The following is a 27,776-nucleotide window of genomic DNA, read 5'->3' as shown; positions in this document are numbered from 1 at the left end:
TTATGACTTTTCTGTTAACTTTGAAATTATTTCAAAATAAAAAGTAACAAAAAAATTAAACCAAAATCAAGTGATTCTAGTGTACAGCATGAATGAGTGATATACATGTTTACATCTAGCATCCCACATCTTACTTGAAAATAAATTGTTTCGAAAAGTGTCATTATTTTCCTTTACAAATACACTGTTGAGAACTTATACAGATGCCTGTCTAACCTACATATAAATTTTAACAGAACATAATTTACGACATAATTTAGTTTATGCCTGTTGCTATAATAAATTTTGCTATCTTATTTTTCATTTAAGATATCTAAAATTAATGGCTATATTCAGAAACAGAGTTCTAGAATAATCAATCAATCTTAAGATATTTTTCTTCCTACTCCTTCACTCTATTACCTCCAAGTTATTCCTTTTCCTAATCAAATCTATTCCAATTTATTAAACCTTATTCATTTACTATATCTTTGCTCTTTTTAAAGGAGTTAACTCAGGAGAGCAATAAACGTAGACAAAAAAATATATAATAAACTCTTGTCTAACATGGTAAGAAATCAGGTTTATTACATATTCACTAATTTGCTCATTCCTGAATTCCACCAACATTTTTCTGTGTGCTAGAGATTTAAAAAAAAAACCAAGATCCCTTTTCTCATGGAACTTGTATTCTAGTTGCTGGTGGAAAAAGCAAGACAACAAGGAAAATACCAGATAGTAATGAGTGCTAGGAAAAATACTTAAAGGTGATGCATTGGCAACTGAGTAGGTATTTTAGATTGGCAGTCAGAGAAGGCCAACCTGAGGAGGTGACCTTTCAACCGAGACTTGAATGACGAGAAGCCAGCCAAGTGCAAAGCTGGGAAAGAACATCATACGCAGAAGGAACGCCTAGTGCAGAGGCTCTGTCTGCTGCAGTGCAGCAGTGCAGAGCACAGAGACGGTGGAATGAGATAAGGTCAGAAAGGGTTAGAAATCAGATCATGTGGGACCTTAAAAGCCAGGGTAAGGAGTTTTGATTTTATTCAGAGAGCAGAAGGAAGACACTGGAGGGTGTCGGCAAGAGAGTGACATGAAATGATGAATGTTTAAAAGATGCCTTTGGGAGTTGTTCAATGGGTAGTTTCAGTTTGGTAAGATGAAAAGTTCATATAGTTAACACTGCTATGCTGGACCCTTAAAAATGGTTAGAAAGTGAATTTTGTTGTGTTTCTTTTTTTTTTTTTTTACCACAATAAAGAGAGAGAGACAGAGAACTCTTTGGCTACTATGAGAAGAAGGATTAATAGAGTATAACCGTAAAAATAGAGAAACCTGTTAGGAAACTCGGCACAGTCCAGGCCAGCGCATTTAGCATGGGCTAGGATGGTGGCCGGGACGATGGTAGTGGAGCTGGAAAAAAGTAGACAGAGTTAGGATAGATCTAGAGGTCGAGCCAATAGGACTTGCTGCTAGATTGAATATGGGTGTTGAGGGAAAGGTAAGGAATTGAAAATAAGTTTCAGTAATCTGTGCATTAGAAGTCAGGACAGAGGTCCTTTTACCATTGAAAAGGACCTAGATACAGGCTAGACAACTGTGTTCAACTTGCGAAAACTCATCGCAGTGTATGCTTACAATATGCACACTTTTCAGTATATATTCAAAGAACAGTTTTTTTTTAATTTCTAGATTTTTGGTTTGAGTCAGTAGGTGGAAAGTGTTGCTATTCCCTAAGATGAGGAAGACTCAGAGAAGTCTGGGAGTAGAGGAGGAGTCACAGTAAAAGTTGTTTTGGATGTGACCAAACAGAGGAAAAAGTGATAGATAATGGACAGAAAAGGAAAAACCTCTAACGAGGTGAGAGGGGAAAGAGCATTAAGTACTGGCTATTAAAAAAAATCAAAAACCTATCGTTTCAAGTTTAAACTCTGAATGCCATTTTCGTTTTTTTTTTAAACTTAAACCACTTTAAATGTTCTTTTTATTAATTCCTCAAATGGCATATCAGCCTTAATTGAATTTCTAGTAATTAATATTTCCTAATACAGCATTTCATATCTGATGAAACCATTTCAAGTATTTCTCAGTTCTTTTAACTTTGTATTTCTAAGCTATTAAATAACCCAAAAGACAGTATTTTTTTACTTTGGTATCCTTGCTCCAAATCTTTCCTCAGCAAATCTGTATTTATAGCGAACGTATATCAGATTTCAGTTACTATTATTATGCTTTTCTTAAGTCCAGTTCATAGGTACCCTTACTAATTCACTTTTAACAAATTAAACATTCCTTAAAATGGCTACTATGAAGACAAAATGAAAAGCAGTCATCTGAAATTTTGCACAACTCTAACAGTTATTAACCTGTTCAGTATCAATTGCTATAAACTAAGTTAATAAGACTAGTTTTGGAAAAATTGATCGATTTGATGGGTGGGTTAGACAGAAAAGGAAAAACCTCTAACGAGGTGAGAGGGGAAAGAGCATTAAGTACTGGCTATTAAAAAAAATCAAAAACCTATCGATTCAAGTTTAAACTCTGAATGCCATTTTCGTTTTTTTTTTAAACTTAAACCACTTTAAATGTTCTTTTTATTAATTCCTCAAATGGCATATCAGCCTTAATTGAATTTCTAGTAATTAATATTTCCTAATACAGCATTTCATATCTGATGAAACCATTTCAAGTATTTCTCAGTTCTTTTAACTTTGTATTTCTAAGCTATTAAATAACCCAAAAGACAGTATTTTTTTACTTTGGTATCCTTGCTCCAAATCTTTCCTCAGCAAATCTGTATTTATAGCGAACGTATATCAGATTTCAGTTACTATTATTATGCTTTTCTTAAGTCCAGTTCATAGGTACCCTTACTAATTCACTTTTAACAAATTAAACATTCCTTAAAATGGCTACTATGAAGACAAAATGAAAAGCAGTCATCTGAAATTTTGCACAACTCTAACAGTTATTAACCTGTTCAGTATCAATTGCTATAAACTAAGTTAATAAGACTAGTTTTGGAAAAATTGATCGATTTGATGGGTGGGTTATTAACAAAACGATCTTTTGGTGTAAGGTCATTTGACTAATTGTCTTGCTCCTGTAATAGGAGATAAGGCAGCAAATGCAGATGCAGAAACAGGTTAAGCTATTAGTGCTGAGAAGATAATGGAAGTCCTATCTGACTACTTCCACCTCTCAGTTGAGTTTAAAACAAGATCATGTCCCATCCGTGAGAACTGAGATGGAGTTGTAGAATTTTTGAGAAGAAAGGAGGTGTGAAACTGTCCTACTAGAAAGTACAAAAAGGAATAGCCCACAGAATGCTGAGTGCTAGTGTTGGTGTAAGCAAACAGTTCAAAGCCAAGGCTTTGCCAGCTGAGTACAGACAGAAGGATAAGAGAATTAAAGGTGTTTAAAAAATAATGACAGACCACTGACTTTTCAAAGCTGGAGGAATGATGACAGTGAAAGTGGTGAGGTTCGTGAACTCAAAGTCCCAATGGCACCAAGGAACTGTTGGCGTGGCAGTAATAGAGCAAGCCAGCTGTAAGATCACAGTGGGATGCATGAGGAAGGGATGCAGAGAAACAAAACAAGGTTAAGAGGTTAAGGGCATGACCGTGGGAGCAGATAGCATGATCGTGGGAAGGCATGGAGGAAAAGGTCACTAAGAACTAGAGTCAAGAAACAGAGGGCCAGGAAACCGGATGGATATGAGTGCTAAGGTCATCAAGAATGGAGGCCAGAGTATGAGTGGACAGAAAGGCTGTCAACCAGGGTCCAAAGTCACCAATGAATGCCAGAGAATAACCAAGAGATTAGTAAATGTCAGGAACAAGAAGGGGTTAGTGTATTGTCAAGTGTGATGCAAAGTACATGAAAAATGAAAGAGGAAAAAAAAAGAGCATCTATTTGAGAGGGCTGCAGGAGAAAGAGTACCATTAGGGAACAGCCAGATTCCAATTAAGGAAAGAGCGTGGAAGGAACTTTTCAAAGAGAGATTAAGAAGACAGTGTATATGTATACTGTCTGGGTGTGGGTCTGGGGATCACCGCGGAAGGGTTCAAGAATGAGAATTTCCAAGGGGAAAAAAATGGCGTAGACGACAGAGGCTCTATTCATCCCTCTGGCGACCAAATCAAGGAGCAAGCAGCAAGGAAACATCACCTGGGATCTAGATGAACAGGCCACAACTAGGGAGAGAACTAAGAAATCATCCTGCAAGGGCAGATGGAAGTATGGGGTGAGGACGCGAGGCTGCCCGTACTGAGTGGCTGCGTGGGATGGAGCCTGCGCCAGCGGCAGACACAGACTCCTCTTAAAGGGGCCACGTCCGCAAGCGGACTTCTGGTGTGACAGACCTGCTCGTTCTGACCAGCAATGCTGGTTCGGCTGCTCAGGGACTTAAAGGAGGGCACGGAGTAGTTAGAATGAGGACCAAAGCTAGACTCTCTCCCAGGCCGAAGTGCAAGCAGTATCCATTGTTCCTCTGTTGAGCCCTCCCCGCTCCCAGTGTGCAGACTCAGCACTGCCACAGCAGAGACATCATCTAACTGGATAACAGAGGTCACTCTGCCCAGAGGATTCCCTGAAACTGCCTCCTCCGACTCGCAGCCCCACCCAAGCCACATCTAGGTGTATCCTCAGCAAGTCAGGTGCTCCTTGCTGCGCAGCACCAAGACTCATACTGGTGGCACCTGGCCTCGGTTTCTGGTGGGGCCTTCTGAGGCAACTATAAGCACAACATCTGTGCATTGCTTGCTGAATCTTAACAGGTGGCCTCAGAGGGGCGCAGGCTTGGGCTAAATTTGGCCTGCAGCTGAACCACTCAGGACTGTGCCACTGCATACCTACTACACAAAGCTGCACTAATAAGACCGGAAGATTTAGAAGCTTTTGCTTAATACATAGGAACAGACACAGAAAGGCAGCCAAAATGAGAAGACAAAGAAGCAGAAACCATATGAGAGAACAGAACAGAGATCTAGAAATAATGGAGTCAAGCAATCTAACAGATGCAGAGTTCAAAACGCTGGTTATAAAGATGCTCAAGGAACTTATGAGAAGGGTAGGCAACGAAGAGCTCGTTCTTTGAGAAGAAAATAAAATTGACAAACCCCTAGCTAGACTCACTAAAGAAAAAAGAGAAAGGACACAAATAAACAAAATCAGAGATGAAAGAGGGAAAATAACAACTAATATTGCAGAAATACAAAGGAGCATGCAAGAGTACTAGGAAAAAGTATGATACCAAATTTAATAACCTAGGAGAAATGGACCAGTACTTAGAAAAATACAATCTTCCTAGACTAATAGACCAATTAGCAGTATGGAAATTGAAAAAATCATCAGAAATAATGATGGAAAACTTCCCTAACCTGGTAAAGGAAATGGACATAAAACCCCAGGAAGCTCAAAGAACTCCAAAAGCCAGGGATCTAAAGAGGCCCACACCAAGATACACATAATTAAAATGCCAAAGGTTAAATAAAAAGAAAAAAACTTAAAAGCAGCAAGAGAAAAGCAGTTAGTTGCCTACAAGGGAACCCCCATAAGTCTGGCAGCTGATTTCTCAAAAGAAACTATGCAGGACAGAAGGGCTTGGCAAAAAAATATTCGATAGGATGAAGACCCAGGATCTACAAGCAAAAATACTTTATCCAGCAAAGCTATCATCTAGAGTTGAAGGGCAGATAAAGAGCTTCCCAGACAAAAATAAGTTAAAGGAATTTATCAACACCAAACCAGTATTACAGGAAATGTTGGAGGGATTTCTTTAAGAAGAAAAAACATGTATCAAAAACAGGAATAAAGATGGCAACAACTACATTCCTATCAACAAGTACCTCAAATGGAAAAGAATTATGTGCTCCAACCAAAAGGTAGAATGGCAGAATGGATAAGAAAACAAGATCCCTACATATGCTCCCTACAAGAGACTCACTTCAAATTAGAAGACACACACAGACTAAAAGGAAGGGGATGGAAAAAGACATTGCCTTGATGCACCTAGAGGGTATCGTGTTGAATGAAATGGGTCAGATAGAGAAAGATAAATATCGCGTGATTTCACGTCCATGTGGAATCTAAAGAACAAAATCAACAATAACAACAACAAAAGCAGAAATAAACTCATAGATACAGAGAATATTTTGAGGAATACTAGAGGGGAGTGGGGTGAGGGGGAAAAAGAGGGCAAAGGGATTGAGAGGTACAGGTGAATGGTTGCAGAGTAGACATGAGGATGTAGAGTACAGCATGGGGAAGATGGTTAATAATGATGGTTACTCAGCCATTAAAAAAAATGAAATCCTACCATTTGCAACGACATGGATGGACCTAAAGGTTATTATGCTGAGTGAAATAAGTCTGACAGAGAAAGATAAATACCATATGATTTCATTTATATGTGGAATCTAAGAAACAAAAAGAACAAACTAATCAATAACAGACTTGCAAATATAGTAGACAATTTGGTCATGGACCAGTGGGGGCCAGGGGGAGATAGGAGAATGGGGTGAAGGGTTAAAGAAGTACAAATCAGTTGACAGTTGGTCACGGGGATAGGGAGCATGCAAAGGGAATGCAGTTAGCATTAACATGATGGCTAGGTGGAGGGCCAGGGAAAGGAAGGAGCAATTGGAGGGATCGTTTTATGAACTGCATAGATGTCTAACTAATGTACTGTATACGTGAAACAAATTTAAATAAATTTTAAAAATAAATAAATAAGTAAAATTTGGTAGCAACAACAAAAAAATAATGTTGGAATGAATATGTGGGGGGAGATTTGGTGGGGTGATCGCTTTGTGAGTTGCCTGGATCTCTGATCAATATGCTGTACAGCTGAGGCTGGTGTGTTGTATGCCAACTATAATTGAAAAAAAAACTCACTGAATTGTACAATGTAAACACAGGCAACTAGTTGTCTATTGTATCTGAATAAAGACAGGGGAAAATGAGAATTTCCAATTAAGGAGCTCTGAAATTTGTGCTATGAAAGGCTCTCTTATTCTGTTATTCTAATAAAAATCTTGAAACAATTTTGAGTTTTATTTTTGGTCACTGATTTTTATATATCATGCATAATGTATTCTCCAAACAGTGTTAAGATCAAGTTCATGTACGGCGCTTACCTCTATTTCTGTAATTTTTTCAGAAGGATTATCAATTAGGAAACGTGCTAAAGTCCCAGGAGTAGTTCTGTAAGTTAGAATGATTGAGTTTTTAGGGTCCTGACACCACTGAATAAAGAGATCCCTTGAAAATCCACATTCCAGGTCAGGTTGGCTGGCAAGTACTACTTTAGGGCTAGGTACTCGAGCCAAATCAGAAAGACCATGACATAAAGAGAGATGGCGAAACTGAAATGGATTATTTCTTTTGTCTTCAAAACATCTCATCAATTTATCACTCATCCATTCTACCTAATATGGGGGAGAAAGAAAACAATAATCAAAAAATGCTATATTTTAACTTCAGTGTATTCTACAAGGAGTTCAACTTCTATCTTAAGTCTCTTCCCCACACTGGTTGCCTTAAATTTGTACCATTTGACAAGCAGCCTATTTTTTGCTTCGGTTCCTCTATTAGATCCTGCCACCCCAGTGTTCACCCCTAAAAATCCAATTTTGCATTGTTTCACTAATAAGTTACTTTAAATCTATTGAGAAGGCTATGTATAAGTTCTAAATGAGTATCTTAACCCAGAGATTGATATTTCAAGATTAAGAGCTTATTCAAAGGAGAAAAAATTGGATTCTAACATTTCTATCTTATAAAGTTGGTTCTATTTTTTTGTCCTTATATTACAAATTGTGATACTAAGTGTTAGAGGAGAAGCAACTTGCCCGATCTGTACAATGGAGGGAAAAACAGAACCTATTTCATAGGGTGTATAAGGATTAAATGAAATAATAAATGTAAAGCCTGAAAAATAGCTAAGTGGTAAATTTTTAGCTTTTGTTATTATTGTCATCATCATCATTATCATCATCAATCTCTTCAACAGAAAAATAAAACCCAAAGGGCAATTAAGACATTGTTTTCCACAAGCCCAAGCTCCGTAGCAAACTTCATTACAAATGGTAATGGGAAACAAACCTGGGACTTAGAAAATTCCACCACGTTATAACTGACATTATTTAGGAGTGCCAATGAGTAAACACCCAATCCTGCATCCTTAGTTCTCCAAATCTGATCAAGGAGTTGAGCAAGTTCCAAAACTCTGCCTGCAGTGTCCACTGCTATTAATACATTGCCATCACCTCGAAGTGTTTCCAGGACATTTGCTAGAAAACAGAATGTAAAATTCCTATAGAACATAACAATACTTTACTACAAAATTAAAGATAACTTTATATCCATGTTTTTACTATAAAAGCAATAACTTATAAATAAGCAATTACTAAGCCAGGCAAAAAATAAAAAACTTTCATTCAGGCTATTACAAATATTTTTTATTCTGTGAATATATCTTTTTAGGAGTAAAAAATAATGCCATTAACTCTCGATTTTTTTCATTGAAAAATTATAAATCAGTGGTTTCCAATCCTTTTCACCCATAGTACACAGAGAAAATGTTATTTGTACAGTACACTGCAAAAATTCAATGAGTAGGCCAAATGCAACCAGCCTTAATAAACTTCATTATAAATAATTCCCAAATTTACACACACATACAACGTACACACCTGCACACACACGTACTTTATGTTAATACATACATATTTTGTATGTATGTATGCCTGTAGAGTAAAATACAGATCATATTCTCTTTTCCCACAAATATATAAATATTTTTAAACAGATTTCCTTGCTCTAGATGAAAGTACTGAAAATATTTAGTAAAACCAAACTCTGGCAAAAACAGGAATTGAAGAACTTCTTAAAGTTAGTATTATGGGTGATACTTTTTAAATGTTAGGTGAAGGCAGTGTTTTCGAACATGTTTATAAGTGGAATCCAACTTTCCCTGCTAAAATCCCACATAGCTTATAAAAAAAGCAATACAAGGTAAAGCAACTCCAGCCAACACAAAAGCAGCCGAGAACAGCCCAGAACCAAGAGTACTAGGTTAGAGCATATAGCACCCAATGCCAAAATCGTCAACTACTGGCACCTTCATTTATCTCCTTTATTCTAATTTTCCTTTTAGAGAATAAATGTTTTTCTAACAGATTTATATGAAATTTTTATATATATTGGCATTCTCTAGACATGTACCAGAGAGTGCTTGGGAGAAGCCAATCTTTGTACCTATCTCACAAATGTTAAATTCAAACCAACTAATGCCATCCCTTCGTACAAAATATTGACGTGGTTCCATAATAGTTTTTTAAAAATATTAGAGTTAGCGAATCTCTATGACAAGAAAAACGTTAACCAGAACAGAACAAACAGGAATTCATGCTACCATGCACTTCTGCAGCTCTTTAAAAAGGACTTCACGTAATACATACTCAGAAGCTGCTCATCTCTCTGTTTTCTCCTTGGCTGCACATACGTAGCATTAAATGAATCTGTGATAAGTAGGGAGGGTCTGCTTAACATTTCCAAGGAACATCCATTTAAGTGGCTATAACAAAGTTGAAGAAGAGAAATATTCTATATCACTTCAAATAAACAATAGCTTATCTTACGTAAAATATAATCAACTTGTTCTATAAAGTTTTTTTCCACCTCCAACTATAAAAGCATACATACTTGCTGATAAGAAAATCTGGTAAATTAAAAAAAAGAAAGAAAGAAAATGAAGATCTTCCAGAGTATCATCATTCAGATATAATCAATATAATATTCTGTGAGTACAAAATGAAGTATTTAAAATATTAAACTATGTGTCTCCTTTTCAAGGGTCTGACTTTAAATATAGTTATATTAGATGGTAATTACTGATTATACAAAAAAAAATCACAAATTTCCTTTAATGAGTAGGTCAAGAGCATAAAGAGTTTGATGTATAAAAATTAATCTCCTCTGCAACATCTCTGGGAAGATATCTGTTTTATACAGTGGATACTAACTGTACTTTCAAATATATCTTTTCTCTCCTGTATCATAACTTTCCCTTACAATGCAAATAATTAAGTAATTTTGAAAATATTCACTATTTGGTGCTTTTAAATTGCTCTAGATTTATGGTTAAAAAATAACTTTGTTTCTAATTTTCCCTCCAAAGTATAAAATAATACCAATTGTATTTCCATTAGCTTTTCTCTTGATGTACCTACATCTCCCTCTTGTGGTTGAAATCGACCGCGTAAACAATTTCTTCTTCTCCATCTTTGACTATTTTCCATATTGTTCCACCTATCATATGACCAGCTGGCAGAGGTGTGATAGACAAGCCATGTCCTTTACCTACGTTGACAAGATAATGACAACACTCAGATTTCTTTTACAACCCTAAAGAAAGGTTATTTATTTGTAAGCTGGTTTTTAATAGGTAGTATATACAATGATACAAAATTCAAAAATAAAAAGGTGCCCAGTGAAATGCACGTCTCACTCTCCTGTCCCCCAGCTACTCCATTCCCTCCTGGAAGCAAACGCTCTTGTCATTTTATTACGTATTCTTGTAGACTTATTTGTGCTTAGGAATAGAAGGCTAGAGATCCAACTTAAAATTACTAGTACTATTAAATTATTTAGTATGAACTAATAAATTTTAATATTTATATTGTACACAAAATTATCAAGTGTTTCCATTTTTGCTAACTTCTAATCTGACAATTCAAATCTCATTACGGTAAAGAATTTTTCCTAAAGAAAAATTAAGTACAAACAAAACTGTTGAGGCCACTGTTACTTTCTGGCTAAATCTTCAGATTCCACTGTTGCAACATTTTTTTCAACACCAGGGTTCATATCTGAAAATCTTTAATACAATTCTCTCTATAGATGCTAAGTATATATTTAATATGTAACTTCTTGACCTAATTAAATAATAAATTTTTATGCTTGATTCTAGGATTCAGTTGTTTTCTACCCTGCACTGTCAGAGCACTGCATTTACTTCAGTCGCTACTTTCAGTCATCAGCCTGTGAGCTCCCCACAGGAGGATGTGCCCACACTGCACACAGCAAACACTGAACAAGCCTTTTCCAAGTTAAATGGGAAAAGGCCTGAGTTGTTAATATTTTGTAGTGCCTACAATTTTTACAACAAATTCCCCTTGTACTTTACAGTAGGTTAAACCCCATTAGTCCAATGATTTACTACTGGAGACATTTTTTACCTTTCAAATTCACAATCTGAGAGAATTTTAACTGCTGTATTTTGTCAAAGGCTGCGTCCACATCATCTAATGTAAACAGTGTAAAATCTTCTGTATTGTGTCGAGACTAAAAGAAGAACACAAATAAGAGGTTAAAAATAATCACTGCAGAGTGTTAAAAAAATTGTTTAATTGCTCAAATTACCTGATAAAGGTCATACATGAACATCTGTCCCATTTTATAAACAGGAATGGTTGCATAGATAGCACAGTTTAGACCCAGCTTCCCGACGGCATATGGGAGAGCACCAAGATGGAGCGGATCCGGGTGGGACAACAGTACTGCGTCAATCTGGTGGACATGCCTAGGACAAAAAACGAAACAACTTCTTCAAATCTAGTTTTAAGGATAAAGGCAGGACACGCAAAACTAATTCATCAATTCTGATTTCCCTCATTATTCTGAATTGAAAAAAGACTATGCTGGAGTAAAAGAGCAAAACTAAGAGCTAAAAGTATGATACTTATGAATTTCAATTATTACTAGCCCTGTCCTGCATAAGTGTCCAAATTATGGATAAGTTGCAGTAAATATATAGTGTCTAGACACATTTAATAAAGAAAAGTAAAAGAAACAATGGACACCACATGTAAGCTGATTTCAAATGGCTATCTTTTATACCATCGATTTAAGTTTAAGAACTCAGCTTGGAATTTCAGAAATTAAAGAAAAGATATTTACACAGCCAGATATTTATTATGAATTTTTGCCCCAGCTTTTTCTCATGGTGACTGACAGCATATTCATTATAGTAAAACTTAATCAATGAAGCATATGCTCTCACCGACAAAAAAATTAACAAGAAAAAAATTTTTTGCTAAAACTTCTAAGTTTTTTAAATGTTTAAGTCTTCTTTCCTTCCATAATTAGTACACGACTGCAAACATAACTGAATTTTTCTTTGATGGGTTAGTATCCTTTTGTATCTCATGGTCATTATTTTAAGCACCAATTCTTAACATCTAGCATCAAAAGATATAAAAAGATAATGTGCCCCGACTGCAGAACTTTCACATGGAAGGTTTTTCCTCACTTCAAATTCTTATAAACTTAAATCTTGCTTTTTTCTAGAATTAGGGTGCAAAAAATTTCTACTGAGATTCATTAGCCAAGTAACAATTAACTTAAGATTTGGCCAAATTTCAAATAACACAGCATATAAGTCAATCAAACTTTACAAGTGAAAACGGTCACTGTTTGGTTCTTTGGCATAAATAAAACTAAGTCTTTTTCTATAAACTAAATTAGAGCCGAAAAGCAAACACTGTGTAACATGAATATGGTATTACAGTGTAGAAAAGAGGAGTTGATTTTCTAAAAGTCTAGAAATAACAAAAGTAACTTACTTCCTCAGGGAATCTATAATATCCATCGAGAAGTGCTCATCCCAGCCACAGTCCAATAGAAATCTAAACTCATCGACTTGGAGGAGATAACAAAGAGCAGACTCTTCTTGAACCCCAGAGAGGGTAGTTAACTTGATAATAGATGTCATTTTTTTGGTCCAATAACAACAATCCAAAAGGTTCTTTCATAAGAAACAAAAATGTAATTAAGCATTAAAGTACAGTCTAACATACATAACAAATTAAAATTATGTCAAATTTCTAAGTGGGCAGAAATTCCATAAACATAGAAAGCAAACATTTAAAAGACCCATTTCCATCACTGCCAAGTTTAAAAGTACAAGCATGATCCTACACACTCTTGTTTACAATGAGTCCTTCTGTGGTTTCCTAGTGGGGTTTGATGAAAAGCAGTGGCCTTTGGACTCAGACAGACCCAGATTTGAATCTACTCCTCTGTGTTCTGGGCAAGTTAATTACCCTTTCTTCACCCACATACCCCAGCCTATAAAACATGAGCATTAATACATACATAAAAAAATGCTGGAATTTATGCCAGGGGACCTACCACATACATTTCAAGAAGATATTACATGAGCACATCTGTTGGGATTTAAGGCCTAGAACTAGAATTGTGTGCTATTAAACAGATGTTATAAAAATATTCATTAGCAAAATGCAGGTCTCAAGAAACATCTCAGATCTTAGCTTCTTAAAAACTAAATTAGCCTTTCCTGGCTGATAATTATAGATGACTGGAACTCAAAAGCAAGAAAAAATAAAGTAGAATCAAATGTCAAAAAATTTAGACTAGGGGTCAGAAAAGAAGCAGAAGATTGGCTTATAGATTTCTGTGAAGCCAACAAGTTGTCCATCACAAACACATGCTTCAAACAACTGAAGCAACAACTCTACACATGGACATCACCAGATGGCCAATATAGAAATCAAACAGACTATGCAGTTGGAAGGAAGAGATGGGAAAGCTGTATTCTGTCTACCAAAACAAAACCTGGAGAAGACTGTGGTACTGACCACGAACTGTCAATATCAAACATTAGAGTGAAGCTGAAGAAGAGCACTAAAAGAATCAAAGTGCCAAAATAACATAACTAACATTCCTGATGGATTTAAAGTCCACGTAAAACAAGAGATCTGCATTGTTAAACTTGCCTGACCAAGAACCAGAACTGTGGACTGAAACTTCAGAATTAGAGAAGAATGTGAAAAGACAATGCCAGGAGTAAAAAGAAATAGAGATGGATAACAGAAGAAACACTAAAAATTGTTAGAGATAGGCAAGAGGCAAAAGTAAAAGGTGACAAAAGTAGGTTAGAATAATGAATGCAGTTTTTCAACTACCAAGTGGACCTAAAGAGAATTATGATAGTCGATATAAGTAGATAGAACAACAAAAGATGAAAAACAAGTGATCTCTACCAGAAGATCCAAGAAATAAGGGGAAAATTTAAACATAGACTAGGACTGCTGAAAAACCAACAAGGAACCGTATTATCTGACCAAGAGAAAATAAAAGGAAGGTGGAAAGAGAATCCTGAAAATCTATATAGAAGAGACAAAAGGATGACAGATAATTTGAAGATGATTCCTATAAGGAAGAACCTGAAATTTTAGAAAGTGAAGTGAAAGCTGCCCCGAAAGTATAGGGAAGAAATAAATCACCAAGGGTAGATGGTATACTAACAGAATTATTCCAACCCACAGAGACTAAATCTTTCAAAATCCTAACAAGAATATGTCGACAAATAGGAAATGTTCAATATTCATTCCTATTTTTAAGGAAGAAGATGCCAAGAAGTACAGTTACTGTAGGACCACTGCTCTAATTTCCCGTGCAGGTGAAGTGATGCTCAAGGTAATGCAACAAAGGCTTCTATATTTTATGGAGCAAGAAATGCAGGATGTTCAAGCTGGATTCAGAAAAGGTTGTGGTGCTCAAGATCTAATTGCGAGCATTCAGTGGACACTGGAGTGCTCCAAAGGCTTTTGGAAGGTTAGTCTGTTTATAGACTATAGTAAAGCCTTTGACTTTGTAGACCATGAAAAGCTATGGGTTGCTCAGAAAGAAATGGGTGTGACTCAGCACTTAACTGTCCTGACGCATAACCTGTATTGTGGACAGGAAGCCACTGTCCGGACAGAATATGGAGAGATGGAATGATTTCCTACGGGCAAAGGCATCGGACAAGCATGCACTTTACCTCCCTTTTTGTTTACTCTGCATGCAGAACATATATGAAAAATTTGGCTAGACTCAGAGGAAGGAACAGTGAAAATGGGTAGAAGAAACATCGGTAATAGTATATGCAGATAACGCCACCTTACTAGCAGAAAGTAGCCATGATTTGAAACAACGTCTGATGAAACTGAAAGAAGAAAGTGACAAAGCAGGATTGTACTTGAACATCAAGAAGACAAAAATCATGACTATAGAAGAAATACACAACTTTAACACAGATAATGAAGACATTAAAATTGTTAAAGGTGTTGCTTACCTGAGTTCAGTCATCCATTCAAATGGAGACTGCAATCAAGAAATCAAGAGAAGGCTGACACTAGGAAGGGCAGCAATGAAAGAATTAGGAAAGATCAACAAGAGCAAAGATATGTCACTAGAGATCAAGGCGAAGGTCATCCACACCCTTGTATTCTCAATTACTATGTATAGATGTGAAAGTTGGACAGTGAAGACGGCTGATAGGAAAAAAAGTGATTCATTTGAAATATGGTGTTGGAGGAAAACTCTATGGATACCCTTAATGGCCAGAAAGGTGAATGAGTAGATCAAATTAAACCTGAAACATCACTGGAGGCAAAAATGACAAAATTGAAGCTGTCCTACTTCACATACATCATGAAAGGCAGGATTCTTAGGAAAAGACAATAATGCTGGGGAAAATAGAAGGCAGCAGGAAAGGAGGAAGACCAAATATGAGATGGAATGGCTCAATAAAAGCGGCCACAGGCAGGAGTCTACAGGCGCTGAGCAGGGCTGTGGAGGACAGGACATTGTGGACGTCACTCACTCACAGGGTCTCCAGGAGTTGAAGCTGACTCAGTGGCATGTAACACACACACCACATTTACATTAACGGCCTAAGAGAAATTCTTTTTCTACTCCAATCTACCCTACTCCTCCCACTTTATTTACATTATGAACTGAAAATACAAAGTCTCTTGTAGGTATAACTGAATGAGTTCATGTTAAAACTTTTTTGCAGACAGACCCTGATTTCAACAGATGAAAGGGTATTTTCATTACAATTGCTTACAATATAATAAAGGTACATCTTTATTAGACATTCATTACTTACCGGTATCTCAATCGTATATAGGATGAAACACTGTGAATTCAAAGGAAGAGTTCTTTATGAATCTAAAAAATAAAGAAATAAGTCTCATGAATGCAGCATAATGATTTACTTCAGTTTTTAATTATGGTGTTTAATTTCTATATCTTGCCCTAAGATGAGCACCATGAGCAGCAAGTAGTATAACATATAGTCCTTTTTAAAAAAAGAAACATCATAATTTTAGGAAGCTTAAGCTTACATAAAACAAACAGGGATAAAAAATATATATATAATAAAAGACAAAAATAAATAATAATATACCAAACTGGTTACAATCAGGGGCTGAAATATGCAGTTTAAGAAATAATATTTTTTAAATCGACATTGGCTTATGTTATTGAAAATCACTTAAAAAAAGAAAGTGGGATCTTAAATGATTTGTTAAGGATTGGGAGGACCTGGGTAGAAAGAAACAAAGAGAAAAGATATTCAAAACAACATGATCAAAGGCACAAATCAAAAACTTACAGATAACCAGTGAAAAAACTACCCAGGCACATGAATAGAAAAGGGCCAGGTAATGAAAGGCCTGGGAAACTTTGGAACTAGTTCTACAGGCAACAAAGAAACATTTTAAGATCAATTATCAAGGAAGAAGATGACACGATACAGGTAATTCTGTATTTTAAGAAAATTGGCTGGTGTGTATGATTGATTAGATAAGAAGATACAGAAAGCAGAAGAATAAAAAGGGAGAGTATTTAGCAGACCACTTCCTCCTTTCGACTTTGCTGGTTCTATTTTAAGACTAAATTTCTTTAGCCCCAAATGTATACTTTTAATAACTCTATGACATGAATTCATTAGTTGTTATCTAAGCAACCAAGGATGAAACTCTACACATTCGATTCCTTCCTTTACTTCTTCCTGAACAGTCTGTTTCCGAGTCCTGATTAGTTTTCCCTCAGCATGCCTTGTACATATATCATTCCCTTTCCGTTCATACTGCCAGTACCTTAATGCAGGGCCTCATTACCTTACATTTGGGTTTCTCTGCTTCTCAGCTTCCAGCCTTTTTCCCCTTCATCTCAACCTAAACATTCCTGCCAGATTAATTTCAGAAATACCCCTGCACATATTATCCCCTGCTCAGAAATCTCTGAAGGCTTCCTATTGCTTGAAAAAACAAAAAACAAAAAACTGAATGCCTTCATTGGCAATGGAGGGTGCCAGCAAGCTGCCCTGACATCACTGTTCACGATCATCTCAAGACCCAGCTCAAATTCCACCTCTATACTAATTTCTCTATCATCGGTCTAGACTACGATAATCTAGTCCAACAAAAATATAATGCAAGCAACAAATGTACTTTAAAAGTTTTTCACAGCCACACTGAAAAGTTTTCCAGGTGAAATTAATTTTAACATATTTTATTTAACCCAATATATCTGAAATATCATTTTGACATGTAATCATTATTAAAAAATTGAGATAGTTTACAGTTTTTTTTTGTACTGAGTCTTTGAAATCCACCATGTATTTCATATTTACAGCACAAGGCGATTTGATCTAACCACAATTTCAAGTGCTCAAGAGCTACATGTAGCCCTGGCTACTGTAATAGCACCACAGGTCTAGATTCGAAAATGAATGCTTCGGACTGCAGAGCACCGTTGGCACCATTCTATTTTCATGTACATCTTAGGCTTGATTTTAATGGTATCACCAACCATGCAGTCTCCTAGACTAAAAACTCTGGGGTCACGACTCTCTTACCACCAAATTGGCTGCCACCAGTTGAATCCTATTTGACATTTCAGAAATGTCTCTCTGACATCCTTTACTATACTTCAATTAAGGCACTCATTACCTTACCTGACTGCAATTTCCTCTCATCTAGTTTTCCTGTTGCAAGTTGATCCTCCATACAGCTGTCATCCTAAAAATAAATAAATAAACAAAACAAATAGACCCATGCCTCTTCCTGTGCAAGGTATTCACTGGCTTCCTGCTAACTACTGAATAAAATTAAATTCCTTAGTTGGAAGTCAACCTACCTCTTGCTTCACCCTTACATTGCATGCTCAAGCAAATTTATTTTCCCATTCTCCCTAAGTATGCCAAAATTTCTCAAGTCTCTGCATCCCTGTACTCCACCCAGGAATGACCTTCACTTGAACCTAGTAAATTGCTTTTGAACCTTCATTACCCAGCTCAAACATTTATTCCCTAATAATGCTTTTCGGTGGCCTCAAGCAGTTCCTCATTTTCACCTAGCACACACTAGACACAAAGAGTATTTGTTGAAGAGATGTGGAATGTATAGGCGAAGAGTAAAAGGGATCATCTTTTTATCACCAATACCAACCAAGCACAGTACTCAAAGCAAAATAAATGTGCACTGAAAGAAGGAAATGAATCCTAACTATACCTCAAATTCCTTCAGGGCAATGATTCCAACCCATACTACTTCGTCTCAATTATCTATCATAGTTACTTGCTCTCTCAATAATGACTTTGTATATATTAATGATAACTAAAGGGAACTATGCAAAATCCAAGGGAAAAGGGAAGAATTCTGGGTTGGCCCTCCAGCTCCCTGAGTCTCTTCCGGGAGAGCAGCGGTTTCCTAACAGGATGAAAGGGGTTATAAAGTAAAATATTAAGGGATGGGCAATTGGTAATTCAGGTTCGCCAGGTCACAGGCCAGACTTGCTGGGGTTATGGCTAGTCTGATCTCCGGTTTACTGAACAGCACGTAAAACAGAGTGATGGTGGTGCAAGTGCCCTCGAGACGCAGAGGGTCGAGTCGATTAACGAAAAAGGACGCATACTTTGTTCCCAGTGCTTAGCAGCCTCGTGGTCTCTCAACCTGAGACAGCGGCAAAACCCCGAGCAAGGAAGCTGGAAACACAGCAGCCGAAGCTAAGGAACCAACGCTGGCGTTGGATTAACCCCTCCAGCGCCGAGAGCCTGGAAGGGCTGAGGAAGACAGCAAACCGGAGGGAAGAGCATAGGAGGGAATCGTACGGACGGCCACAAAAGACCGCGCGGGCTTTAGACCCAAGGAGAAATCGCTTCTCTTCCCCTCGCTGAGCACTTCTGCCACGAACGACCAGGGCAGTCGGAACCGAAACCCCAGGAGCACATCCGAGCGGAGACTGGCTGGGAGTTGGAGCCAGACTCTCCCAGAGGGCCGAGGACGCCCCCTCCCCCAACCAAAGGCTCGCTCCTTTCTTCCGCCTTCACTTGCCTCGTCAATCCTCCCCCAACGCCGTCCACTGCCCTTCCCAACCCCTAGTCGAGTCCAGCCAAGTTCAAGAGCGAGAAAAGCTGGCGTTCGCTCAGCAGCGGCCGTGACGAACAGGCAGCAGAAGCCCCGCAGTGGCGGTCGCCATTTTGAAACTGGAGGCGATCCGCTGAGGCGGGGAAGACCCCAGGCGATACCATCTTGAGGGGGGGGTCGGGACGAGGTTGTAGGAAGGAGATGGAGCATACATCAACAAATCTCGTCACCTAGGGCCTAAATTTTATTTTAAAATGACTTACAATGTTTGAAATCTAAGGTAAATGTGAGAAAAGTCAAATATTAAAAAGAAGAAGAGGTATGGCCTTCCTGTGCCACCCCTCTCTTCCTGCGGGCGCTGTGAATGGCAGGTCCCGAGACCCAGGCTTCCGCCGGCGCTGGAGGCTGGGCTCGCCGTTGCCCTTGGTCGTGGGTCGTCGTTGGCACCGAGACCGCAGGTGGGTCCGGGGTCCAAGGCGGCTGAGGCGCTGCGGGTCACTGTGGTGCAGGCGGGAGAGTGCACCTCTAGGGAAGCCATAGGCGGTGGAGTGTGTGGTCTGGGGTGATCTGGGCCTCCCCGGGGCTGGAGCGGTCGGCGTCCAGGGGCTTCTGAGCGAAGGAGCCAGGAAAAGGAAAGGGAAGTGGGTTTATTCAGGCGGACCGTTTCCCTTCTGGCAGCTTTTAGAAAAGGTACTCTGAGGCTCTGATAACTGGAAAACATCTTTAGCGATCACCCAGTGACCGCCGCCGGTCGGACGGGAAAGGAAACCGACCGGGTCACACTCCTAGGCAGAAGCAGGGACGGAGCATCTTAGATTCATCCAAGTTCCAGCACTGCGTCTTCTTCTTTACTCAGGATTGGAAGCCAAACTGACCTCTCTCTTTTAAATCTCGAACCCTCTTGAGCCTACCAATCCACAAAATGTGCACTTCGTAAAAACGTAATGTTTAAATTGTGCTTGGTTTTTTGGCAGTATATATGTTATTTAAGACATGGTTCCAGATTTCAAGGAGTTTAGTTTCCTTCATGCATCCAGTATTTGTTTCCATAGATTAAATCCACACTTTTTGATCAATACATACAAAATGCTGTGGGGACCAGTTAGAGAATATATGTGTATATGTGTGCGTGAACATATATGTGTATATATAAATATATGTAAACACATACTTATTATATATATATGTCTAGTCATCTATATTTTTCCAACTTGAATTCGGGGTGACTTACAAAAATACACACGAGATCGTTTCCTTTTTAGAAGTTAAGCAGAAAAAATTGGGTTGAAGAAAATAATACGTATTGGGGAAAATAAGATAAAGCCAGAAGTGAGGTTAACATAAATATTTACCCCTGTACTTACTGTAAGAGACAGTAAAGCACGAAATAGAGAGCTTGGACTTGGAGTCAAACTGCCTGACTATTAATCCCAGCTCTGCCACTTACTGCATCTGTGACCTTAGGCAAGTTGATTGTCCCTGAATTTCCTCATCTGAAAAAAATATGTACTGCATTGGGGGACATTCTATTAGTTAATAGTTGTGTAGAACTGTGAGGATTACATGAGTTGGTGATTATGAAAAGCATTGTCTTACAGAGAGTGCTTTAGAAGTCAACTCTTTCTAGAGGTAGGCAACAAAACTTGATCAGTTATGTGATTCCTTGAGTCCGCAAGATTAAAAAAAAAATTTTCCCAGTAATGCTGTAGCTACTCCCAGTTCTGAAGTAAAGATAAAATTTTTCTTGAGAGTTTTCATATAAAGAAGACACTAATATGTATTGGGCACATTACATATTGGGCACCCCTGTGGATATCACTCTTCAAACCTAGGCTTGTCTTAATGGAGGCTGTCCCAGGTCCTCACTGCCCTTTACCCATCCCTTATGCTCTTGGGCCCATGACCAAGAGCCTGAAAACCTATCTATGCTTCTCCTTCTAGCCATTCTCCGGGGATTCATTCTAGCTCAGTTCTTTAATGTCCATAAATCATCATCCTCCTTGGTTATTGCTTATAGTGAAATGTACAGGATAAATTATGTTCAGTGCCACCGTTCCCAAAGTCCATTGAATAAATAGATTGGACAGTTGTAATATGAAACGCCTCTAAGACTAATATTTGTCATTTACCTCTTGGGGACAGAATCAGGCTTCATTCATGGTGGTTGAATCTGACTCTGGATTCTGAATATACAGAATCCTTTTTATCTATCTGTCCCACTGTCTTTACCTGTGGTCTCTGTGAGACCTTTAGGCAGCAAGAGCCTCAGGGACATGTCTGATCTCTTCTGTGCAGAGTAGAGTCAAACAAAATCAGCTTCTGGCCCTGTTGGAAGAATGCTAATAATGAATGGCTTATAGCCCACAGGTAGCCACGGACTTAAAACAGTTTTGAGCTGAGAGTTAGCAAGTACTTTTTTGTTAAATACAAACAATATCTTACCTCTGTACTGAGGGTTAGACTTGACACCTGTTAAGAAATTTAAGGGCCCTAATAAAGACAGGTGAAATAATAGATGACCACTGGACTTCTACAGTGATTTATGTTGTCTAATATTTTGCAGTTTAATGCTTTCAAAGTTACATAACCTATTTGATTAAGGCACACATTGTTATTCCCATACTTGACTGGTTTAAGTTTATAAAACAGGTGACTAACTTGGTGGGCATTGGTCAGAATCACAAAAAGTACCTAAGTGTTTATCAAAAAGCACTTAAGGATCTCAATGCAAACAATGCTAAGAGAACCTCCATCTTCTAGGAAATAGGATAGTAGTTACATTTTCATTTATATGTCCAAGAACTATTTGCAACAAATCATCTGAGTTCTTTCACCTATATCTTTCACCTATACAGATTTTTCCAGCTCCACTCCAGAAATAGGGCCAAGGAGTCCCTGTTTTCAAAAAGATTCCCCAGGTGATTTTGACGTGCAGTCAAGTTTGAGAATTCCAGCTGTAGACAGTAGACTAAAACTTAAAATTAAGACTAAATTGTAAATTTTGTATTTTAAACATCTTATTTAATTGCATCATAACTTTCCAGGTCAATGATATTCAGACTGGAACCTGCCATGTGTAAATATTACACTTTATGAAAGACAATACACAGTGCAAGCATACCTCGTTTTATTGCACTTCATTTTATTATGCTTCATAGGTGTTGCATTTTGTTTACAAAATGGAGGCTTAGACCGTCCACTAGCAAAAAGATTATGACTCACTTTAATAAGACACTCACTTTATTGTCTGGTCTGGAATCAAACTCTCAATATCGTTGAGATCTGCCTGTAATTTTGCAATTTTTAACTTCATGGCCATTTCCTAACCCAGTGCCTTTAGAGATGAGTAAGTGATTAAAGATTGAGAAATAAAGAATTAGACTGTATAAGTGTGACAGCCAGGAATCCAAGCTACATAATCCCAGCGCAATTTAGTGCTGAGTACTTTTATGGGCAGTAATGTACAGTCACGTCCTGCATAATGACATTTCGGTCAGCGACAGACCACATATATGATGGTGATCCCATAAGATTATAATGGAGCTGAATTTCATGTAAGATTATGGAATACCCTGTAGGAAGGATATGTGCTTTAGGAGAAATTTTTTTTTCTCTGACAGGAGCAGTATCTGTGGGGCTTTGCAGTAGATTCCCTCACTCCCAGCACCTCAATTTGGAGTGCACAGGTCACAGCCCAGCCAGTCAGCCACTGACCTGCTCCTGCACAGAGGACCCTGTCCCCCTGCGCTACGTACTCAGAGGGCACTGCAGCCCGCCCAGGTCTCACTTGACGGTGTCCAGGGCACATTGCTGTGAATTCTTTGTTGAGGACCTAAGACCCTGGGCAAGGACACAGGTCTGCAGGAGCTACCTGAACAAGTATCAAGTGCCACTGCCACTTTAGTAAAAGCTTTCTGTGTTAGTGTGGAGCCAGCCTGTCCCTATACTTTGGAAATACCAGGTTTTAATGAAGTAAAGCATAGATAAGTTTTATTTCTTCTTTTGATTCATTGCCAGAGAGAGTTATGCCAGATAGGGTCAGTAGAGCCAAAAACAAATTTCCAAAGTCAAAATGTTCAGTCCTCAGTTCTACACCCTGTCTGTGTTAACACCCCCCCCCCTTTTTTTTATGAGTACCACGAAGTTCCATAATCCAACATGCAGTAGCCAAAACCACACGGCCGTTACAGTGCCCTGTGTTCCTTTCTCTCTCTATCTTGATTTCTCATTTCTGCTGGTCCTCAAGCCACCTCTCACTCCCTCCCACACTCACTGTGATGGCGATCCACACCTCACCCAGCCAATTTCTCCTCCATGTTTCCAAGGGAGCAGTGGGGGAGGACTTGTGGGACAGTGTTTCTAAGTCTACAGTGTGAGGGAATGTCCTAGACCTTCGCACACACTCACCACTCTCTCCCTGACTCACCCAGAGCCACTTGCAGCCCTGCAAGCTCCACTCGTGGTAAGTGCCCTACACAGCTGTACCATTTTTTTTTTATCTTTTATACCTTAGTTTTACTGTACACCTATATTCTGATATGTTTAAATACACAGATACTATTGTGTTACAGTTGCTACAGTATTCAGTACAGTAACATGCTGTATGGGTTTGTAGCCCAATAGGCTATACCGTAGAGCCGAGGTGTGTAGTAGGTTATAGCATCTCTTTTTTGTGTATGTGCACTCTGGCGTTTGCACAATGACCAAATTGCCTAACACATTTCTCAGAACGAATCCCCTTCACGTGACTATTCTCTTTCCGGGGTTTCATCATAAGTCTTCTCAGCCATTCTATATGATTTACTCATTTTAGATTCATGTGCATGAGGATGTATTTTAATTTCATCTCTAGGTGCAAATTTTTACAGAAAACTGACGATTCAGCTATGTTTTTATGAATTAGTGCAAATTTATTTTCCATTATGACTTCTGGTTCTTCTATTCCTCCTCTGCCTTTTGGAAAGTCTTAGAATGTAAAGGCTCTTAAGTACCATAAATATCAATTCTGGGAGGGGTCTCTTAGGCATTGGGATGTAATAGAAGGCATCAAGAGCTTTGGAGTGAAACTGAGTTTGAATTCCAGTTCTGCACTTAATATATATTTGGGTTAAGCTGTTTTCTTATTATAATGAGGATAATAGTTATTACATATTATCTATAGGACTGTACGATGTCTCTGGTGTCTAGTAGTCATTCTATAAAAGTAAGTTCTCTTCTCTCCCTATCTTTTTTAGAGTTATTTAATTGACGTTCAGATCTACTGTGACATTATTTAATACGGTTGTTGTTTAAAATTTCTCTTGAATCTTTTCATTTCCTTTCAAAAATTAGTTTTCAGCTTTGCACAGTGGCCGTATCATAGCCAGTGAAGTTTATCCAAGACAAGATTTTTGCTAATTGAAAATTTAGTTTTCAATAATTATAGCTTTTTCTAAAGAATTCTGCTTCTGGCAAAATAGTATTATTCTCTATTTACTTTAGCATTCTGAGAGGTTCTAAAAATATTTTACACATGTAAAAGTTTTAAGTCAGTACTACATGTATACGCATGCTCAGCTTTTTTGCAGGTAAAATTTTTTATACTCTATTTCTCTGCACTATATCATATAAGATCACTGATGGAACCAGGAAGAAAAAGTAATCAATTAATTTTAGTACAATGTAATTTTTCTACTAATTATTGTCACCTATATAATCTTCATCAAGTAGATTTTAAGTAGTATACTATATTCTGATGCCAAGCAAATCAAAAGAGGCTTATGCTTTTAACATCGATTCCTATATTCAGGTTATCTTCCTGTTTCAGATGCAGTTTAAAAGATATTTCAAAGGCAGTTATATTTATGACTTTTTTTTTTTTTTTTTAGCATTCACAATGAACTTAATTCAGATTGTACGTGACCACTGGGTACATGTACTTGTCCCTATGGGATTTGTCATCGGATGTTACCTAGATGGAAAGAATGATGAAAAGCTAACTGCCTTCCGGAACAAGAGTTTGTTATTTAAAAGGTTAGTTTGGGCATTTTTTAAACCAGCAATGAGCCAGCTTTGGAAGTATTCTTAATATCATATATGCCAAAAATAAACAGAAGGGGTAATTTCCCACCAAGGACTTAGATGTAAGTGATATTATTTTGTAGGCTTGTTTGTTGTTTAATCCTTGCATAAAAATGTATGATTACATTTGGAATGTAAACAGGTCTTCAGTTTATGAACCGGTTACTTCATATCTTTGAAAATTCCCTTTCCAAAAAAAAAATTCAGGGTGCATTTTAATGTAGAAACAATATTTTAAACCAGCTCACTAAATCCTACTCTAGATACAGTTTTCACATATATTATCATATACTGTCTTATTTAAGGCATGGTGTAGCTGAAATAAATAGTACTAGTATTGTCTTAGTGCTGTTTGAGAGCCTTAGGCATGGTGGTTGAGTGATCAAAAGGCAACTGGTAGCCACCTGGTCCTATTGTGTCTATGTGGATGGCTCCTCTGGCACAGAGAGTTAGAGTTAGCAAGACAAGAGTGTCTGCCACTGGATGTGCAGCTGGGTGGGAGGAAGCTCAAGGCACAAGCAGCCACAGTCAGTGTAGAGGAGGTTCACAGTCAAGGATCTCAAGAAAGATCAAATGAACTGGAAAGGACCTAGACCAGCAGTCCCCCAAACTTTTTGGCACCAGAGACCGGTGCTCCTATGAGAACCTAATGCCTGATGATCTGAGGTGGAGCTGAGGCGCTTCTAGCGCTGGGGAGCAGCTGCAGATACAGATGAAGCTTCACTTACCTCCTGCTTTGCGGCCTGGTTCTTAACAGGCCACAAACCGGTACCGGGGGTTGGGGACCCCTAGACAACATTAAATGAACTTGTTGAGAGGAAAATAGCTTTCACTTGAGGATAAACTGAGAAATTACAGTTCTTTAATCTGGAAAAATATAATTGAAAAATGATAAAAGTTTGAAATCACGAGAGAATAGAATGAATATGTCGAATCTAACAAATTTTTTTAAATGGGTCAATTTAATAGAATATAAAATATTGAATTCATATTATTTTGACTTTCCCTTTTATCCCCTCATAAAAGTTTTATTTATACTTTTTCCTTTCCTTAATTTTTTCTTTCTACACAGGGAATTGAGACCCCATGAAGAAGTCACCTGGAAGTAAAAGCTGTGGTTGAATTACAGAATGTTCACATTTTTAAAATTATGACAAAAATAAAAACATTATTTAATTTGAAGAATTCGGAGAGTGATTCTTTTAATGCTGAAGTAATCTTGCACATTTCAAGTAATAAACACTACCTTTAAAAATAATTATCGAGTACCTGATTTTGTACACCAATGTGAAATTTACAATTAGCATTTAATTTTCTATTACTCATTTTAGATCACAGTACTATTAACTCATGGCCAATTTTTACCTCAGATATTTTTCAGAAAAATTTTTTCAAACCAGGTACGTAAAAGGAGCTTTAAAAGGATGATGCTAAGATTTTATTTGCTAAAAATCATATAGCTGAAAATTGTAGTGACCTTTGGCAAGATTTCTTAAATGTAACACATAAAGCATGGACTAGTTTTAAAAATCATGAAATTGTACTTTATAAAAATTAAAACCTTTTCAAAAAACAGTTAAAATGAAAATGCAAGTATAGACTGGGAGAAAATATTTACAAAACATACACAAAAATCAATCTAGAATATGTGAAGAACTTATAACTTAGGAAGACAATGCAATTTTTATCTGTTTATTTATTTTTATTTATTTTTTTTAGGCAAGGCAACCCTTGGTTGACCTCACAGATTGCAAGGACCTTGTCAGCTTACAAGCCCTTATTTTTTTATTTTTTATTTATTTTTACGCCTATAGCACCTGGTCTTCCATCCAAGTACTAACCAGGCCCAACCCTGCTTAGCTTCCAAAATCCCACAACTAACCAGGCCCAACTCCGCTTAGCTTCCGAGATCCCACGGGATCGGGCTTGTTCAGGGTGGTATGGCTGTAGACAACAATGCAATTTTTTAAATAAGCAAAAGATTTGAACACTTCATAAGAAAAGATACGAGGGTAGAAAATAAGCGCAAGAAAAGATGCTTAACATTAGCAGTCACTAGGGAAATGCAAATCTAAAATAATGAGACACCACTAAACACCTATTAGAATAGTTAAAAGGAAGCTGTTTCAAGTTAAGCGTGTTTACCCCCAGGTTTACCCCCATGTATGACCCAGCCATTCCACTCAGGTATCACTCGAGATATGACAGCACACATCCACACACAGACTTTTCCATGAATGTTCATAGCTTTATTTGTAATTTGCAAAAAATTAGAGATAACCACAATGTTTGTCCACAAATGAATGGATGTGTTAAATCCTTATAATTGAGTACTACTCAGCAATAAAAAGAAATGATTGATTCAACACAGATGAATTTCAGATTAATCCTGAATGAAAGAAGCCAGGCAAAAAGAGCACATGCTATGTGATTCCGTTTATATAAAATGTTAGGAACTGCAAACTAGTAGCAAAGATCCGTGATTGCCTGGGGGACCAGGGTACA

General features: G+C 37.7%; 2 protein-coding genes and 1 pseudogene across 3 annotated transcripts in view; 2 read left to right on the top strand and 1 right to left on the bottom strand.

Moving 5' to 3' along the window:
- CPSF2 (cleavage and polyadenylation specific factor 2) overlaps window positions 1-19,346 on the bottom strand; it is a 30,808-nt gene extending 11,462 nt beyond the window's left edge. Inside the window, exons 1-9 of one of the 2 annotated variants that reach the window (XM_006925536.3) lie at window positions 19,179-19,346; window positions 15,947-16,008; window positions 12,612-12,793; window positions 11,410-11,569; window positions 11,226-11,331; window positions 10,218-10,347; window positions 9,447-9,562; window positions 8,089-8,276; window positions 7,122-7,412 (exon numbers count right to left, since the gene is read on the bottom strand). In XM_006925536.3, the coding sequence (XP_006925598.1) occupies window positions 7,122-7,412; window positions 8,089-8,276; window positions 9,447-9,562; window positions 10,218-10,347; window positions 11,226-11,331; window positions 11,410-11,569; window positions 12,612-12,760 (1,140 nt within the window). In that variant the 5' untranslated portion in view covers window positions 12,761-12,793; window positions 15,947-16,008; window positions 19,179-19,346. Of the gene's footprint in view, window positions 1-7,121; window positions 7,413-8,088; window positions 8,277-9,446; window positions 9,563-10,217; window positions 10,348-11,225; window positions 11,332-11,409; window positions 11,570-12,611; window positions 12,794-15,946; window positions 16,009-17,800; window positions 17,871-19,178 lie in introns of those variants that run through there. The other variant, XM_015599703.2, reaches the window with a different exon arrangement.
- A 168-nt stretch (window positions 19,347-19,514) lies between these two features.
- NDUFB1 (NADH:ubiquinone oxidoreductase subunit B1) lies at window positions 19,515-26,456 on the top strand. The gene is made up of 3 exons (XM_006925641.3): window positions 19,515-19,669; window positions 25,079-25,223; window positions 26,344-26,456. Exons 1-3 carry the CDS (start codon window positions 19,576-19,578, stop codon window positions 26,378-26,380), a joined length of 276 nt encoding a protein of 91 aa, XP_006925703.1. The 5' UTR covers window positions 19,515-19,575; the 3' UTR covers window positions 26,381-26,456.
- LOC112473904 lies at window positions 24,548-24,677 on the top strand (annotated as a pseudogene).
- Window positions 26,457-27,776: the final 1,320 nt, after the last annotated feature.

This window comes from Pteropus alecto, unplaced genomic scaffold (genome assembly GCF_000325575.1).
Source record: "Pteropus alecto unplaced genomic scaffold, ASM32557v1 scaffold8, whole genome shotgun sequence".
Taxonomy (NCBI): domain Eukaryota; kingdom Metazoa; phylum Chordata; class Mammalia; order Chiroptera; family Pteropodidae; genus Pteropus; species Pteropus alecto.
This window is presented reverse-complemented; position numbering and strand designations above follow the sequence as displayed.